Raw genomic sequence first — 19405 nt, forward strand, 5'->3', positions numbered from 1 at the left:
TACTTGTAGACGCAGTGGCATTTAAAAGAAATATGCATTTCCCGCGATTTTCATTTCTTCACTTTGACCACCAATTGTAAACTGTTTAATCATAGCAATGATGTCAACATAACTATCAAAACCGTTTATAGAACTATTAAAACCGGTTGAGCAACTATTAAAAGCATAAAATCACTAACTGTTTAATGGAGTGATGTCAGTGCACCCACCCTCATTGCTTTACAAAACTATCGACAACACCCAAATTAACTTAATAAGCATGCTTTCTCTCTCGCAACATTATTACTAATGTAACACTGAAATTATATCTTTTAAGCTATACATTTTTAACGAAAGTTGTGCATACGCATTTATTTCTTCCACCCCTGTGCGTGCTGTAACCTCACCGTGGTGCAGGGGTGTAACATTCTCTTTGAGAATGGCCAATACAGCACAAATTGAAGTTTAGAGTAAAATTCGGTGTCCGTAAAATTCTGTGATATTTGTATTTGTATTTTTGCACAGTTCTTTACACTGTTTTTGTTTAAACCTTGAATTTTTATATTGATGTTGATCATCACTTTATTTATTTGCATTACCATAGTTTGACACCCAATAGCCGATGTATTTTTCGTGCTGGGGTGTCGTTAAACATTCATTCATTCATTCATTCATTCATTTATTTCTTCCAATGTACATTTTTAAAACAGTATTACAATGTAAGATAAGTAACAATAATTTTCATCCATGCTATACTGCGCTACACTCTATGTTAAGGTTGATAAATATCCTGTTATAAATAAGCCGTGTAGTGTCTTGTTTCTGCTCTAGAATGTATTATTCTATATTTTATTAAATAGTTTAAACGTTGCACTAACAACTATTCTTCGAATTTCACATATAACATTAACAATGTAGATTGTTTTTATTTTCAAATAATCGCTTGCAAAACAAATATGTTAAAACTGAATACTACAAATATATTTTAAAATAAAGTTATGTAGGTAGGGTAATGTACTCTGCGTTTCTAGGTTAACACTTTCTAAAAATTATTTCAATCCTTTAAAGTACAAACATAAATCGAACAGAAAGGTAGCAAATAGTCACACTCGGTGGACTAAACTGAATACGTTTATTATTATTAAGTATTAGTTTTACCCAAAACCATCATCACAGATGTCACCTGTTATTTCTATAGTTAAATAGAAGCTTTTAAATTAAAGGCGACTCAAAGTCTGGTGTTTCAATGGTAACGTCTTAAAATAGTATTGGAAGGTTGAAGAACCAAAATACGTTTTTCAATTGGCAATTAAGTATTTAACCCAAAAAAGTATTTTGAAAAGAAAGTGGAATTTCTAATTTCAAAGAAACATCTCCCATCATTTGAAATTAAAGATGTAGTTGCCACCTATGATTTTCTATAGTGAATAAAAACTTTATCATGATCCAGCACTTTTTAATGTTGGTTAATAGCTTGCTATTTCTAGTCAATAGGAGGAAAAATACCAAGTCACTAAATTGTGGTAAACGGGTTACAGATGTTCTATTGGTTAATAGTAACCTACCAATCGTTTTAGACCTTCTACGTTATTGTTATACAGTTCCATAAAAGTGGAAACGCAACAGTCTGTATCACTCTGCGCAGAATATTCTTTTGAAAACATATAAAATTGAAGTAACATATTTAAAAAAATGAATCAGTGTAAAAAAAATTGTTTTACAAGGACTATGCGATGGTCAAAATATGGGACGTGAATAATGAAGTATATATTCACATAAACAAAATTACAAAGTCAGGCACAAAGCAGCTGTCTTTTTCGGGACCTGCGTTCCGTACTCTGATGGAACACAGAGAGGAAATTCTTGCAGCTATCAATCAGCTGGAGCACGAGGTGCAGGAAGAGAGCGAGATGCTCTCATTAGCCGTTACCGATGAGAGATTGGATCAGCAGCAGCAGCTACAACATCAGCAGCACTACCAACACCCACCTATGGAGAGAGTTCCACTCCATTCCACACGGCGGTTTCAACCGTATGTTGGTGAGGGTTTTTTTTTTTTTACAGTGTAACAAGAGTTAACTCCCTTATAGTCGAGTTAGCGTATGCAAATCATATAGAACTCTAGTAAATCAGAAGTGTTTTGGAGTTTTCTTTAACGACGTAGTCAACATATTTATTACAGTTATGTATTGTTGCAAATTTACTTTGCAAATAAATGAGAAGAAACCATATATATATATATATATATATATATATATATATATATATATATATATATATATATATATATATATATATATGATTAATTCTGTTGAACAAATATCTTGTTTTCAGTACAAATAAGTACCAACATAACATTAAATATGTAGCAATCACCCACCATTCAGGAAATTGTGCTAATGAAGGAAGAGCAACTTTAATGATGATTATAATAATAAATTAAACTGTTTTTATTGTTTTCAAGGAACTGGGCTAGGAGTCCCACAACCACTCGAACAGGCACGCGGTGTGCACACAGTTGGAAGAGGTCATAGAGCGAACCCGCTGGCGGCCCTACAACACCACCAGCAGCAGCAACAGTCACAGCAACATCCAGAGCAACAAAACAGATATATAGACATTTCGCCACCACCAAGTGTAACATTTATTGAATGACTTCTAAACAATTAGAATGTAGTAGAAGTTCTTAGTAATAAATAATGAAGTATTATTATGTGTTATTGTGAATTTAGCTACAAATATTTAAATCTGAATATTTATTACTACTATCTTCTTAGACCAAATCAGAGAGTTTAACGTGAACATCTGTCCTGGACACAGGTGACAAGCTCAGCCGGCTCCTCTGTCCAGGACACTATATTGCAAATTAAGAAATTGTCTCCCCTTGACCATCAAGAAAATCATTTCTTGTTTAATTATCTACTATTGTGATTTCATATCGGATTACCTATTAAGTGTTTCATGTTGGATATACCTTCTGTGGAATAGGAAAGTTTCTTCTGTGGAACAGGAAAGTTTCTTCATTTTTGGATATATATTCTGTGGAAATTACCTACACTGGATTACTAAACCTACATAGTGTGGAGAATATGTACCCTGCAAACCCCCCCCCCCCCATCTCTCTCTCTCTCTCTCTCTCTCTCTCTCTCTCTCTCTCTCTCTCTCTCTCTCTCTCTCTCTCTCTCTCTCTCTCTCTCTCTCTCTCTCTCTCGTTGTATACCTACCTACTCATGCAAATAAAACAAACAAATTATTATTATTATTATTATTATTATTATTATAGTTCATTAGCTAGATATATTTACCACACCAATATTTCTTCTATACTGGATTTATATAACTCTGAAACATATATCTTTGTATGTACACAACTTAATGTGTGTAATTTTTAAAATGTAGTTTTTAATAAATAAATAAATTATAAACTATTTGTTATTGTAATTGTCAATTGTAAATAACTATAACATTGCAAATTATGTAATTATTTCCGCTTGCTCATCAATCAATCAATTCTTGATTGTATGTTTTGATTCGATTACCTAATGTGGGGATTTACCTACTGTGGATTTACCTACTGTGGGGAGTTACCTAATGTGGGGATTTACCTAATGTGGGGATTTACCTACTGTGGGGATTTACCTAATGTGGGGATTTACCTACTGTGGATTTACCTACTGTAGGGATTTACCTACTGTGGATTTACCTACTGTGGATTTACCTACTGTGCGAATTTGCCTAGTGTGTGGGGATTTACCTACTGTGTGGATTATCTACTGTGGATTCACCTACATAGTCTGGAAAGTATATATATATATATATATATATATATATATATATATATATATATATATATATATATATATATATATTAAACTACTATCTAATAAACTAATACCAGTTAGTGTTTAAAATATTACAAACCAGTGTTCTGTGATAAATAATTTTTATTTATTAAATAACATATGTTTGAATTACAAATACGTGTGACTACATGGAATACATGATGGACTACAATATCTAAAGTAACGACATATGTAGTTGGTTACAAATAAGTCATTGTGTAATGTATCTTCACTAAACTGACTCATAATATCATTCATTATCAGTTCAGTTTTACATTTCTGTAACAGGAAATACAAACAATGAAAAGCACATGTCTTGGATTTGATAAATTGTATGGATTTGGCGTTGTAAACGTATGATGTACAATGTTTCCTTAAATTTTTTACAAATGTTATATTGTAATGTTCGGGTGGTTTCCCAAAACTATCGAAAAACTCTGCTTTGTTTTTGTCAAAATAGAACGCCACCCAGTGTTTGCCGGGAAGGTGAGATGGGTCCGTATTTACAATACACACCTAAGGTCTCCCCGTTTCAAGCGTGGTAGTGTATCGCTCGAGTAAACACCGACAATACGTGAACGTACAACTGGCTCGCAGTCGATCGCACACTGAATCTGTTTGCCATTCATGATCTATTTGACAAACACGTTCCTGGGTTGATCAATTTCAATCAAGCTGGGGAATTCACCATACACTATGCAACTCACTGTCTTTGTTAATGCAGATTTAAACTGCACTTCTAACCTGTGTTTGATATGTTTTAAATTAATGCATCCAATGAGACATATATTTTAAAGGAAATAAAATTTCAGTTCAATTTTTCCAATAAGCAAAGTTTTGCCTTTGTAATTCGACTGATGTTCCGAAGAGTTTGCAATTTCAAAACCCAGTAACTAATTTTCCCGCCTAAATAAAGGGACCTTTTAGGTGACAATTGTAGATGACAATTATGAGACCTAGGGGGTAATGATAAACCATGTTCTTCACCTCCCCCAAATAATCAGGATTTTAATACCAAACTGTTCAGTTTTCTTTGTTTTTCTCAAAATTAACTAAATGTGAGTTACTAGGTACTGCCAATGGACGGCAGCATTGTTTCGAGATAAATTGATTTTAATATCAAGATTCCCCATAGTATGCTTGTACACTGTAATGATCTCATGTAATCATATCTACCTTAAGTAGCATATTTGTAAAAAGCCTTACCTTAACTTGATTATGGATGCATTGTGTATGGGTCGGGACGCAAGTCTTACTTACAGATGCTAGATCCTATACACAATCAGGGACTTAGGCTTTGTCTTGGTGCGTTTAGAACATCACCTGTAGAGAGCTTGTACGTTGATGCACACGAACCTTGTTTGGGTGCTAGACGTGCAAAGCTTTCTCTGCAGTATGCTACCAAGATTAACTCTTTACCACAATGTCCTACACATGACAAAAGTATCCTTAACATTCAAAACGATGATGACACGACTGGTATATCAAAGGCCGTAGTATGTGATATCCTTTCTGTGGGATGGTGCATATAAAAGATCTCTTGTTACTAATTGAAAAAATATAGCGGGTTTCCTCTCTAAGACTATATGTCAAAATTACCAAATGTTTGACACCCAATAGCCGATGATTAATAAATCAATGTGCTCTAGTGGTGTCGTTAAAGAAAACAAACTTTACTTTGTATTTGAAGTTACCTGCCATTGGTTCAGTATTACATTATGTATTGTTGGTTACCTGGTGCAAGGAATAGGATAAGATAGGATAACATATTAACGTGCCAATATTCAATTAACGTTCAAGCACCGTGCAAAGAAGAGCATTAATTATCATTTAATTACATCTTTTACGTCATTTTGCAATGCTATGAGAATGTGCTCAGCGCTGAAATTAAGATGCATAATGCTATTTTACTTTATTCCTTAGTCTAAATAATTATTGTACCATAGGCGATTTCGGGGGGGGGGGGGGGGAAGGTGGGGGTGAAGGTGGGGGGGGGGGGATTGGTAGTGTCATTTCCATCTGATCCCTTAGAAAATTTAAAATGATAGGATAATTTAACAGGGTACTAAAATGAAAACGACATTCCCTCACTAACGCCATTATGACATATATGCATATTGATAAAATAAATCAATATACAGCTCACATCCTTCTGCTATGTTCATACCACTCCAGACGCAATTCAGTATTAATAACCACAACTCAACAAACAAACAAAACTACACACACAAAAACCCCGATTTTGTTTCCGTACTTTCGTTTGTCACGCGTCACGTTACTGTCACGTGATTAAAGTTCGCTACGTTAAAATGGAAGAACTCCTTTTAATCGTTTCGATCCATGGGTTTCTCGTACTTTAGGACCTTTCGTTTATTTATTTATTTACCTACCTATTTACGGTATTTCAGGTCAGCAACCAAGATTGTGAGAGGGTGAGGTCATTTAGGGATATGACGGGAGTTTTATGATAAGAAAGTGAGACAATGATAGTCCAGGAACCAGGTCGATTTATCTATGTCGGAGAGTCAGGAAGGTTTGAACATTGATTCTTATGTAGTCCAGGAGCCAGGTCGATTTATCTATGTCGGAGAGTCAGGAAGGTTTGAACATTGATTCTTATGTAGTCCAGGAGCCAGGTCGATTTATCTATGTCGGAGAGTCAGGAAGGTTTGAACATTGATTCTTATGTACAATTTGTGTTTCATCTGTTGCTACCCAAACACAACAGTCCACGGGACAGACACCACATTTCAGTTATAGGAGAGATGACACTCTTTAAAAATGTTTTTTGTGATGCTTAATATCCAAACTTTCCATTTTTATTTGCTGGACTTTTATACTTGGTCAATTTGACCTACATTTTCAAAGTCAAATGAAGGTAATTGTTTCTGAATATATAATATGCTGTAAATGACACAAATCATTGATTTCTTTCAATTCTTTCCAATAATATTGATCAATAATGTTCATATTATGACTTTGGTTTATAGATATATCCATTACACATCTAACATGGGTGCTTCCTGGTTGAAATTTCAGGGGCAAATCCATAATTTAACGAAAGGGGAAATTTTTTAGGAAAAGGTCACGTCCACATTTTGGGGCAGGGTTTGTTACAAATGGGTACCAATGGTTACTGATGTCTGTACAGGGTATGGTTTATGGTGAGGATGGATGCGGTTTATGGCGAGGGTAGGTATCCATGCAAAAGTGACCTTTAAAGGTAATTTTGGGGGTCATTTAAGGTCATTTAGGATCAAATTGGGAAAATTAAGTTTTTACAAATATGTTACATAAGGTAGATATGATTACATGAGATCATTACAGTGTACAAGCATACTATGGGGAATCTTGATATTAAAATCAATTTATCTCGAAACAATGTGTTTAGAAGTGTCTAAAACATATATTAAAAAAAATTAATGGTACCCATGCATATTGAGATCTGTGATGGGCAAGGTTTATGGTGACAATGAGTACTACTGGAGGTAGTGCGCGGGGCACATTATGTCAATACTTTTCTTAATGTGCACGGCGAGTTGCTTCCCTCTATGTAGCATATTTAAAATGGCGGGGGACTTTTGACGGTTGTCGTTGGAAGATTTATTTTGTTAATAATGACACAAGTACTTCAATCGGGATTTAATTAGTACGGTAGGTTATACATTTTTGGTATGTGTCCATTTGTTGCACTATATCGGTTGAGAAACGTTTGAAATATGGTGCCACAAGTAAGGTAAAACGTTCGGACGTAGAAGAAGCACTATTTCTCGTTCCAGCCAGTGATCCACAACTGGTGCAACATACTACATTGCCTGTGGGATGGTGCATATAAAAGATCCCTTGCTGTTAATCGAAAAGAGTAGCTCATGAAGTGACGACAGCGGGTTTCCTCTCTCAGTATATGTGTGGTCCTTAACCATATGCCTCACGCCATATAACCGTAAATAAGATGTGTTGAGGGCGTCGTTAAATAAAACATTTCCTTCTTAGAAGAACCAAACATTCTACGTCCCTTCGGACTATACTGGAGGGCGAGTCTGGGACATTTTGAACACTGGATGGGCTAAAATGCGACCTGGGCCCAAATGTTTGACGCTATCTTAGTACTACGATATCGTAAAACCGTCGTAGGATGTGGCGATTGTCGTAGTGATGTCATAGCCTACGACAGGTTAACAATATCGTATTGCTTTAAGATAGCTTCACTGTTAAAGCCAGGGCTTTAAAAAGGCTATTGGCAAATGCAAATCCAGTAGCAAGAATGTTTTTTAAAGTTTGTCTTGTATAACGAACCCACTAGAGCACATTGATTTATTAATCATCGGCTATTGGATGTCAAACATGTGATAATTTTGATATAGTCTTATCGAGGAAACCCGCTACATTTTACCGTTAGTGGCAACCATTGCAAGAAGTTTTTTCATTAAGCGCTCACCTAATTAAATTCAATGGTTAAGTAACGTTTTGACATTGGTTTTTTCACTGTCAAAACCATTTTTATTTTAATAAAACGGCGGTCGCGAGCCAGTTCACTCGGAATATGGAACTTTAAAAAAATTTATACCCGAAAATATTTTTGTTATATTTTTCTAAATGATTTTTCAATCGTCATTTTCCATGTTTTCAAATCGTTTTAATTCCATTCCTAATGGAAAAGCTTGAGGATTCCCTGCTAAAATCGCAGACTCGAAGGGATTCCCTGTGTCAAGCATTTTGACAGGAGACGGTTTCATCCCAGTTCGCTAGCCAATTAATGCCTGAGATACTTGCCGAGCTATCAGTGTAAATATTTTTTTGATTGGTGCAGATCATGATCCGTCAATTTTTTAATCGAAAAAGGTTAAGTTTGCAGTCTTACTCTCAGCGCATGCGCACTCCATATGCATGTTTTTTTTGCTGTTGGTTGCGATTGTAAAAACGTCATGGTTTGTAAAGAAATGTATCAATTTCTCGATTTTATGGGCTCTTTTGACTGTAGGATTGATTGTAGATTATGCTAAATGTGTAATATTTGTAACTTTTGTCTTATAAACGACACGAAGGTGTCTTTGTGTGTCTCTTGCCCGGTAAAAATATGACGTGTGGGCTGTACCATTGCTGCTGCTGCAAGGGGTAGATGAGTGGTGTGTTCTGTGCATTTAATTGTAAAGTGAAATAAACAAAATAAAACATTATGTACAGATTAAAATGCCCCTGTTACACAAACACTTACTTCCGAGTGTCAACGTGCAGCAGTATTGTACTGTACAGCACAGGTAAATATTGTATGATTACACCCCTTCTCTGTAATGGTCTAATCCGGGTCTGTCGCAGACAGCGGGATAACTAGTCTATATTTAGACGAATAACGCGTCATAAATCTAAAAATAGACCGCCAAGCCAGCAAACTTCTGAGATATTTTATATGCACCATCCCACAGACAGGATAACACATACCACGGTCTTTGATATACCAGCCGTGGTTGACTGGTTGTGACGATAAATAGCCCGATGAGCCCAACGACAGGGGTTAACTGCAACAACAACAAGATTTGGAAAAAACCCGGAACGACAGCGCCTTGCCTACCGGCGTTTACACATTTGCACGAGTCTCCCCTGGGTTGGCATGCCACGACAAGCGGTCAGGCCTTTTTTAAGGGCCCTATGGGCAACCTAGGGAGACACCACAGCATCATAGAGGTCTAATTAACGAGCTACTCTCGATTCACTAATGTCAAAACCTATATTAGCTCCGGAACTTTCTTTTCAAAATTAGGCCCAAATTCCTCAATCAAACTTGCGCACCTTTTTCTCTTTTGGCATAATTCTTGCTACATTCAAAATTCCATAGCACCATTACCCCACCTCCGCCTGCTACCGACCACGGTCGGGCTGCTGGTGCTCACTTGCACCTGCCAGTGCAGGCGGTCCCTCCTTCTTCCCCAACTTTCCTGTCCTGGACGGAGGAGCCGGCCGAGACCGGCTCTTGTGCCCAAGACAGGCGTGCGCTATAACAGCTTGCTCTGAATGTGCACGTAAAGCCCTACGACCTGACCTAACGACAGGGATCGATCTTAGACTGACAGCGCATCAGGCGCGCGCTTTACCACTAGGCTACGTTCCGCACCCTCAAGGACAAGGGGGGGGGGGGGGAGAGAATTAGCTTAGTTGATTGAGTGCTCGCCTGAGATGATTGGGTCGCAGGATCGAATCACCTCAGTGGATCCATTCAACTGACTGGTTTTCTTCTCATTCCAACCAGACATTATCGTGTGTAAGTAATTTTCCTATTATAACGGTTAAAAATTATACAGTTCACAAGATATCAGTTAATATCAGCCATTTTAGCAGTCAATTACCTTTCATCTTGTTATGACATACTATTCTGACACGTTGCTCTATTGTAATTTGGGTTAACTTTTGATATACTGTTCTGCAGACCTTTTAGTACAACACCAACAACAACAACAACAACAAAAAACAAAAAAACAGACACCACAAAATTATTTTTTCCCCTAATTTGTTTGGTATTAAAGCGATATGCCCTTGTTTTTAAAAACGCTCGTTCGTCTAAGCAGTAATGGCTAATGAGACGAGCTTTAGTTATTTTTGACGGTATTTCCCTTTTTAAAGATCATATACTTTATCGTCTCTCTTTTATAACCATATCCAAATGTGTGTTACAGGTTTGTAGATTAACTGAACTTAGTGTTCGTCTGCGCCTTTAACGGGGTTTTTTTCTGTTATATTTTGAGTATATTACATTATTATTATTATTATTATTATTATTATTATTATTCTTTTAAACTCAGCCTTTGTAAACCATGATCGTCTTTCTTTAATTATAATTTGAGACGATTCTCTTCGGTAGAACATAAATGAATTTTTGAGTACACATATTTAGCAGTAGTATATTCAAGGACGGGTGGAGGCAGGGCGGATCCGGCACAGGGGAGGTACGCCCCCGAACAACCCTATCAGGTTCAGACCCTCAAACATATTTACATTTATTTCCATCCATTGATACCCCCCTCCCTTTCACTTTCACATACATGCCCCCCACCCACCCACCCCTTACATTTTCACATACACGTACCCTGGTATTTGATTACTACATACAAAGTGTTTTACTTATTAATAATCACATTTCAAGCTCAGATAACAGATACATAATCTAGGTCACAAGGCTCAGTTCATTTCTACAAAGTGTTTTACTTATTAATAATCACATTTCAAGCTCAGATAACAGATACATAATCTAGGTCGCAAGGCTCAGTTCATTTCTACAAAGTGGGTGTATAAAAGGAAGAAAGGAACTGTTTTATTTAACGACGCACTCAACATATTTTATTTACGGTTATATGGCGTCGGATATAATATGATTAAGGACCACACATATATTGAGGGAGGAAACCCGCTGTCGCCACTTCATACGATACTCTTTTCGATTAATAGCAAGTTATCTTTTTATATGCACCATCCCACAGACAGGGTAATACATACCACAACCTTTGTTACACCAGTTGTGGTGTGTAATTTCCTGTCTGTGAGTTGGTTTCCTCTCTCAATATCTGTGTGGTCCTTAACCACATGTACGACGCCATATAACCGTCCCGTCCCAGTGGTAAAGTGCGCGGTCGTTCTAGGATCGATCCCTGTCGGTGGGCTCATTTGGTTATTTCTTGTTCCAGCCAGTGCACTCTCCTGTTTGTTGGATGGCGCAAATACGTGAAATAGTCCTTGCCGCTAATGGAAAAATGTAGCGAGTTTCCAAAATTACCAAGTGTTTGACATCCAAGAGTAGATGATTAGTTGAAGTTGAGTCCGTTGACGTGGAAGAGGAGGTCTCTCTCTCTCTCTCTCTCTCTCTCTCTCTCTCTCTCTCTCTCTCTCTCTCTCTCTCTCTCTCTCTCCCTCCCTCCCTCCCTCCCTCTCTCTCTCTCTCTCTCTCTCTCTCTCTCTCTCTCTCTCTCTCTCTCTCTCTCTCTCTCTCTCTCTCTCTCTCTCGCATCAATCTCCTGGTTCAGATTATCCCTTGATATAGTTACCGGCCTCGGTGGCGCTCTGGTTAAACCATCGGACTGCAGGCTGGTAGGTACAGGGTTCTCAGCCCAGCCCGGTGCCGGCTCCAACCCAGAGCGATTTCTTAAGGGCTCAATGGGTAGGTGTAAGGCCACTACACCCTCTTCTTTCTCTCTAACCACTAACAAACTAACAACTAACCCACAGCCCAGATAGCTGAGGCGTGTGCCCAGGACAGCGTGCTTGAACCCTAATTGCATATAAGCACAAAAATAAGTTCAAATGAAATGATGTAGTTTGTCCTTTTTTATATGCGGAATTTAGCTCAGTGGGTTGAGTGGTTGCTTGAGGTGCTTGTGTCGCAGTATCTAACCACTTCTATGGATCTATTCAACTGAGTGGGTTTTTTGTCCTGTCTAGCTCTCGAACGGCGGAGTACTTGAGCTACAGATCTTCAAATTAATAATTTTAAAAATGTCATGCGTCAGCACTCTCTATGGGGCTGTAGAGCCTCCACGAGTCCAAAATATTGGACTCGAGTACTCGAGGCTCCAACTCGACCTGGACCCGAGTACCCGCCACTAACACTAGATGACAATGAGACTAAGTAATACAGTTAAATATTGGACTCGAGTACTCGAGGCTCCAACTCCACCTGGACCCGAGTACCCGCCACTTACACTAGATGACAATGAGACTAAGGAATACAGTTAAATATTGGACTCGAGTACTCGAGGCTCCAACTCGACCTGGACCCGAGTACCCGCCACTTAAACTAGATGACAATGAGACTAAGGAATACAGTTAAATATTGGACTCGAGTACTCGAGGCTCCAACTCGACCTGGACCCGAGTATCCGCCACTTACACTAGATGACATTGAGACTAAGGAATACAGTTAAATATTGGACTCGAGTACTCGAGGCTCCAACTCGACCTGGACCCGAGTACCCGCCACTTACACTAGATGACAATGAGACTAAGGAATACAGTTAAATATTGGACTCGAGTACTCGAGGCTCCAACTGGACCTGGACCCGAGTACCCGCCACGTACACTAGATGACATTGAGACTAAGGAATACAGTTAAATATTGGACTCGAGTACTCGAGGCTCCAACTCGACCTGGACCCGAGTACCCGCCACTTACACTAGATGACATTGAGACTAAGGAATACAGTTAAATATTGGACTCGAGTACTCGAGGCTCCAACTCGACCTGGACCCGAGTACCCGCCACTTACACTAGATGATAATGAGACTAAGGCATAAAGTAAAATAGCATTATGCATCTTAAAATTTGTTTTGTTTAACGACACCACTGGAGCACATTGATTAATTAATCATCGGCTATGCATCTTAAAGGCATATTGTCACAGACCACTGACCTGTTTAATGGTCTAACAGAGTATTACCTGAACAAAAATAATTTGATTTGTCCCTAAATGTACTTTATTCAACCATCTTCATAACCACCATACTCCATTTATTAATGACATTTTGTAAAAATAATTGAATTATGGCAATGGTCCATAATTCAAAAAATAAAATTGCCGATAGGGATGATATGGATTTCACTCCGTCATGGTTCAGTTAAGGTGATGCGATAGCTAGATTTGGTTTCCAACAATTAATGTAATTTTTATTTATTATCCATTTTTAGAGAAATAAAGTCCTTAAATCCGTGACAGTCTGCCTTTAAAGAGACACACCCTAGTTTGTTGACACTGCGGCGTATTTTTCACTATTAAAGCGTTTTTGATACATGAAATCAGACATTACTTTGCTTAGAGTATCCATTTCCACACAAGTGTTCATAATCATCCTGGTGTTTGTACTGCCACGAAATGTTTTTGTTCAGAATTCTAAAAACGCACGTGCGTTGGAGCAGTAACGGTTGTGGCGACGAGCTCTAGTGTATGTTTTAGAGGGAATAGCCCCGTTTTAATGCCACTGTTTCATCCTTGTTCAGATGTGTTATAGGGTCTGCATGCGCACGCCCGAAGCGTGGTCGGTGTGCGATCGAGCTAGAACGAGAAATAGCTACTGGCTACGTCCGACCAATATAAAGAGATGAAAGCCGAGAAATCAGCAAAGGATTTGATATGTGCACTTTGTTGTAGACAGGACAGCACATACCAGTTGGAACACAAAAAAACCCACCAGTTCACTGAGGTATGTAGAGGCATAATAGAAATGTCATATCATGTCGACAAACGACATAATGGTAATAACTGTCACTGAAAGAAAATATTGTTCCAATCGGTAAAAATAGAGAGAGAGAGAGAGAGACAGAGAGACAGAGAGACAGACAGACAGAGTGTGTGAGAGACACACAGAGAGCGTGTGTGTGTGTGTGTGACACACACAGAGGCAGATATATATATATATATATATATATATATATAATGTTGTGGCCACGTCCCAATGATATCAACAATGTCCAGAGAATATAAATAACATCCACAGATAACAAAGCCGAAATGTTCCATTTCCAGAATTATAAATTTATGTAAGTCATGAGTAAATAAAAATAAAGATAATGTTCACAGGTAAGTTTCCAAGATATAGATAGATAGATCTCTTCCTTTCAGATATAGTTATATTAAACCAGTGACGACTGTATCTCCAATAAATTTAAACATCTTGCAGTTGCTTATAAATATTACTTCCATAAAACAAGTTAATTAAATAGAGATGGTAAGTTAATAAAATTTACCTTAAAAATATAAGTTAAAGTTATTCCAGTGTCAATTTAAATATATGCAATGTAATAAAGTTGGAAAGTTGGACAAGGGGACATATTTTTAATGTTTGCTTGTCAGACCGTGAACGAGTGAGAGAACAAACAACCTTGACGTCATGTCATGTCATGTCATAGGGTTTTACGTGCACATTCAGAACAAGCTGTTGTAGCGCACGCCTGCCGTGGGCACAAGAGCCGGCCATGACAGGAAAGGTGGGGGGAGGGGAGAGGAGGGACCGCCTGCACTGGCAGGTGCAAGGGAGCACCAGCAGCCCGATCAAATCGGTAGCAGGCGGGTGGGGATGGTGGTGGTGCTATGGAATTTGAATGGAGCAGTTAAATGCCAGAGAGAAAAGGGTGCGCAATTTTGATTGAGGGAATTTGGCGCAATTTTGAACGGTCGGTCGAAAGGTAAATGGCCGAGCTAATATAGGTTTTGATATTGACGTCAGCCTTTTATACTTTTTTTATAAGTACCACGTGACGTCATAACAGCCAATCAGAAATTACGTCACGCTAGGAAGAGATCTACCTTTACAAAATAAATGTCATTTCATTTAATAATTACGTTTTACACACAATTGCTCAATAAAAAAAAGTCATTGCTTTTTGGTCCAGCTTCCGTTTGCAATTTACAGTTTGTAAATGCACACTCTAAATCGTGAGAAACTTCAACGTTTATAAATACGTCAGTTTAGCCCATAGCAAAAGCATTACCAACTTGAAGGAATTAATACTGCAAATTTCTAAAGTGCATAGACATTAAACTAGCATTTGTTAATTGCTTTTTGAATCTAAAATTAGCGTAAAACAATTTCACAGAAAAAGCCTTTAGAATATTTATAAAAACGACATTATTGACCAGGCACAGAAACACGCTATTGTGCATTGCAAATACATAGGGAATTCAGGCTAATAATACAAAGAAATTCTAATGTGCATAAACATGAGACTATCACTACACAATTGCTTTTTGGGGTCTAATTTCAATATAAAATAGTTTTAACGAAAAAGCCTTTGGGGATATTATAAACACAGCATTTTTATACTGTTGTTTACAAACATTGTGTACCGATATATCAGACCTTAGCAACCAGTATGTGTAAACAGGTTCTCAGCGTACAAGGGTAGAGTTCCTAAAAGCACTAATATTACAGTAATCAGTTTTACAGTTATTATCTCAATTAATAAATAAAATGATTTGCCATAATGTACAAACAATATTAGATTACGTTTAACTAAGAAAATAGCTAATCAATCGTACAAGTTTTGGAGGAAAATAAACTTTACTGAAGGGCAAGGTCGCTCTCGGCAGCCATGTCAAAACATTCATCAAACGTAAATTTATCCCAGATTTATTTATGAGCCCATGCGATGCTTTCAGTTTGTAAGTACACACACTTTGCAATTATGGAAATATTTACATCAATAATATTAATGTCAACGTTGTGTCATAGCTTTTATATGTACAGGAATTTGGGAATTAAATAAAGTCGAAGACCGCAAGACCAAAACACGGACGTCAAGCATTAAATTAACACATTTAGCGATCGTAATATACTAATATCCCAAAATAAATTACGGCAACTATTTACAAACATGGTTTCATACACTATAAACATATTACTTTGAAATACAACTAAATATAGATCGCATTGTGCATCCAAACGATCGCTAATAACTGGTTACGCAATTTCATTTTTGTTTATAGTGCGCTACACGACAAACTGCACTACTAAGAATTTCATTAAACAATAACTATAATAAATGGCATAGTTCCAGACATTACAGAATACAAGCAAATATGCAAATAATTACTACTAAATGTAAAAATAAATATTCTGTTTTGTCCAGTATTAAAATAACTTGAGAAAAGACCAGGTCACAGCACTCGGTTGAGAAAATTATTGCACAGCTATGACAATATATATATATATATATATATCGAGAGAGAGAGAGAGAGAGAGAGAGAGAGAGAGAGAGAGAGAGAGAGAGAGAGAGAGAGAGAGAGAGAGAGAGAGAGAGAGAGAGAGAGGAAGGTATAGTGGCCTTACACCTACCCATTGAGTTGTTAAAACTCAGTCTGAGTGGGAGCCGGTACTAGGCTGCGAACCAGTACAGGCTGCGAACCCAGTACCTACCAGCCTTATGTCTGATGGCTCAACGACTACACCACTGAACCCGGCATATTATTCAAGTTTAAAAAAAGAGATATATTTTAAGATATATCTCAATAATAATATTTATTATTATGTCCAAACTTTGATGAACAATAATCTAAAAAGGTAATATGGAATTATTCAACTAAGCACAAACACACAATACATGCTATGTAATGATGTAACTAAGCTAAATGCGACCATAAAAGCAGTTATTCAACTAAGCATAAACACACAATACAACTTATGAAATTATGTAACTAAATTAAATACAAAATAATATAAAAAGAGTTATTCAGCTATGCACAAGCACACATACTGTGTATAGAAAGTTTTGATTTATACTGTCATAGTGGCAAACTTAGTATATTCAAGTTAAACAAGAATCGAAATAGAACATTCAAGCATGAATGACACTAATAGTCCAGTAAATTTAAGGTTTGACCTCAGACAAATTGCACCAGAAGGTTTTTTGTTTTGTTTTATATTGTAGATATCACCTCACTGAATATTATATCCAAAATAGGACAAAATCGGACTTCCGAAAGTGGGCTAATTTGCATAAATCCAATATGGCCGCCAAAATCAACTTTGATGTCTTATAACTTCTTAACGGTTAATATGCATATCAGTAGATAGAAATATTATACCTAAGAATTAAGTTAACTTTTTTAAAAAGACACCGTGACGTATCTATGACGTAATGACGCATGTTTCGTCGTTTTGCGCCATGGGGTCATCAGTTTTAGAATAAATAGTGTGGTTTGTTTTTAGCAAATTTGATAAAATCATCAGTGAACAAGCTGATTTTGCCTTAAGATTGTACTTTTATCTATTTCTGGCGCTTTTGTAAACGTCATGTGTGGCTTATGACGTCATTATGACGTTTTTGTCATGTCAAACTGCAATGTACTTGCATTTGAAAATAACGCAAATAAATTTCTTTAAATCCAATTATTATGTCAAACTTTCTCTTCCTTCATGGATGATGTTCAACTGAGGTGTGTCATATGCAGGGAAGAACTTGAAAATGGTACAGAGACGGTGAAAATCGGTGATAAAGGAGCTGCTGGTGTAAACAAGGCTAGTGAAGCTCGAGGTAACACGTCTATACATGTTCAATCAGGACAAACATTGCATGTTAGTTGTCATTTGAATTATTGCCATAAGAAAACTATTCAGTCGGCATTGAAAAGAAAACCAGAACTCTTCACTCTCACATTTTCAGACCACTGTTTTATTTCGGTTTGCAGCATCAACTTTCGGACTGGGAAACAAATTCCACTGCGTTTCCGATATGACAGTAAAGGAAAAAGGGCATCGAAAGTGGGACGGCGCTCCAGTATTTCACGTGAAGAAGCATTCCTCCAGGTTATTCATGAACTGTGTGATAACGACGATGAACAAACAACAATATCTGACCTTAGTGAACGAATGTCTGAGATATGTTCGGATCCATATAGTCCGAAATATATGCGTCAAAAGTTAGCTGAACATTTAGGAGATGGTGTAGTGATTACTACTATAAATGGTAAAGCAAATGTTCCGCACCACAGCAGTAAAAATTCTACAAAAGTTTTATGACAGCCATCCTAAAATGAGTGACGAGGAAGCTGAAAAGAAAAGAATCATCAAAACTGCCACAGAACTAATCAAAGCAGAAATAAAAAGCCTAGACAGATCAAAAGCGTTTTACCCCGACCCTGTAAAACTCGGATCACTGGAAGCAAATCTTGCTTATTTGCCTAATTCACTCCGTCTTCTACTCTCTGGTCTGTTTAGTGGTAAGACAGTTGACCTGAAATTCAGTGCATAGTGCAAGCTACACGGCCAAGGGTTGTTATCGCACCGATTTCATTTGGAATGGGTGTACAATTACACCATCGTTATGGTTCAAGGTTTTTGTTAGACAGTTTATCGAACCACGGGTTGTGTTCCTCATACCAAGAAGTTTTGCATTTTTCTAAATGTGCAGCAACAGTCATTGATAATACTTTTTCGATTTCAGGGCATTTTGGGCATTACATTGCGGACAATGTAGGTCATAATGTACGGACATTAGATGACCATGGGACCTTCCATGGAATGGGGATTATAGTAGCAGTCACACCTGAGGGTCGGAGATGGGCACTGGTCCCCCGACTTGCATTGGCCGATCAATGTGTTATTGCAGATAAGCTTGCAATCAGATATTACAATACGTCGCTCAGAAAAGGCACTCCAATTCTCTTTCACAAACGATCAGAAATAATTGCCAGTGACCCACTCTCCAATCTTGACCTTATGTGGAAAATATCGTGGCCTCTTCGTCCCAAAAGGCCAGGGTGATCAGGACTGATGCAGGCAGTATGCACAGGTGAGCATCCAGGAAAATCATCGATTCATTTCCTGCCCATGATAGAAATGGACCCCACTGATTTGACATGCATATATTCAATGTTACTCTTTGTTGTTTCTGAAAACTGCAGGCACTCTACAACCCCCATCCTGACGTTTCATCAACCACTGTGGTTCAAAGCAAAGAAGATTGTTATGAATGAGGAGGAAGGAAGTGAACTCAAGAGTTTGATCTTAAAACTTGGTAGCTTTCACACCATGATGAACTACCTAGGATGCATTGGCCATTTGATGAATTCGTCTGGTCTGAAGGAAGTCCTTGACTTAGTTTATGCTGA

At 37.6% G+C, this 19405-nt stretch overlaps 1 protein-coding gene across 1 annotated transcript; it reads left to right on the forward strand.

Annotated features, from left to right (window-relative positions):
* The first annotated feature begins 1565 nt into the window (after positions 1 to 1565).
* LOC121385856 (mediator of RNA polymerase II transcription subunit 23-like) lies at positions 1566 to 2634 on the forward strand. Its single transcript, XM_041516645.1, has 2 exons — positions 1566 to 2019; positions 2444 to 2634. Exons 1-2 carry the CDS (start codon positions 1713 to 1715, stop codon positions 2632 to 2634), a joined length of 498 nt encoding a protein of 165 aa, XP_041372579.1. The 5' UTR covers positions 1566 to 1712.
* The last annotated feature ends 16771 nt before the right edge of the window (positions 2635 to 19405 follow it).

Source organism: Gigantopelta aegis, chromosome 12 (genome assembly GCF_016097555.1).
Source record: "Gigantopelta aegis isolate Gae_Host chromosome 12, Gae_host_genome, whole genome shotgun sequence".
In the NCBI taxonomy this organism is placed as follows: Eukaryota; Metazoa; Mollusca; class Gastropoda; order Neomphalida; family Peltospiridae; genus Gigantopelta; species Gigantopelta aegis.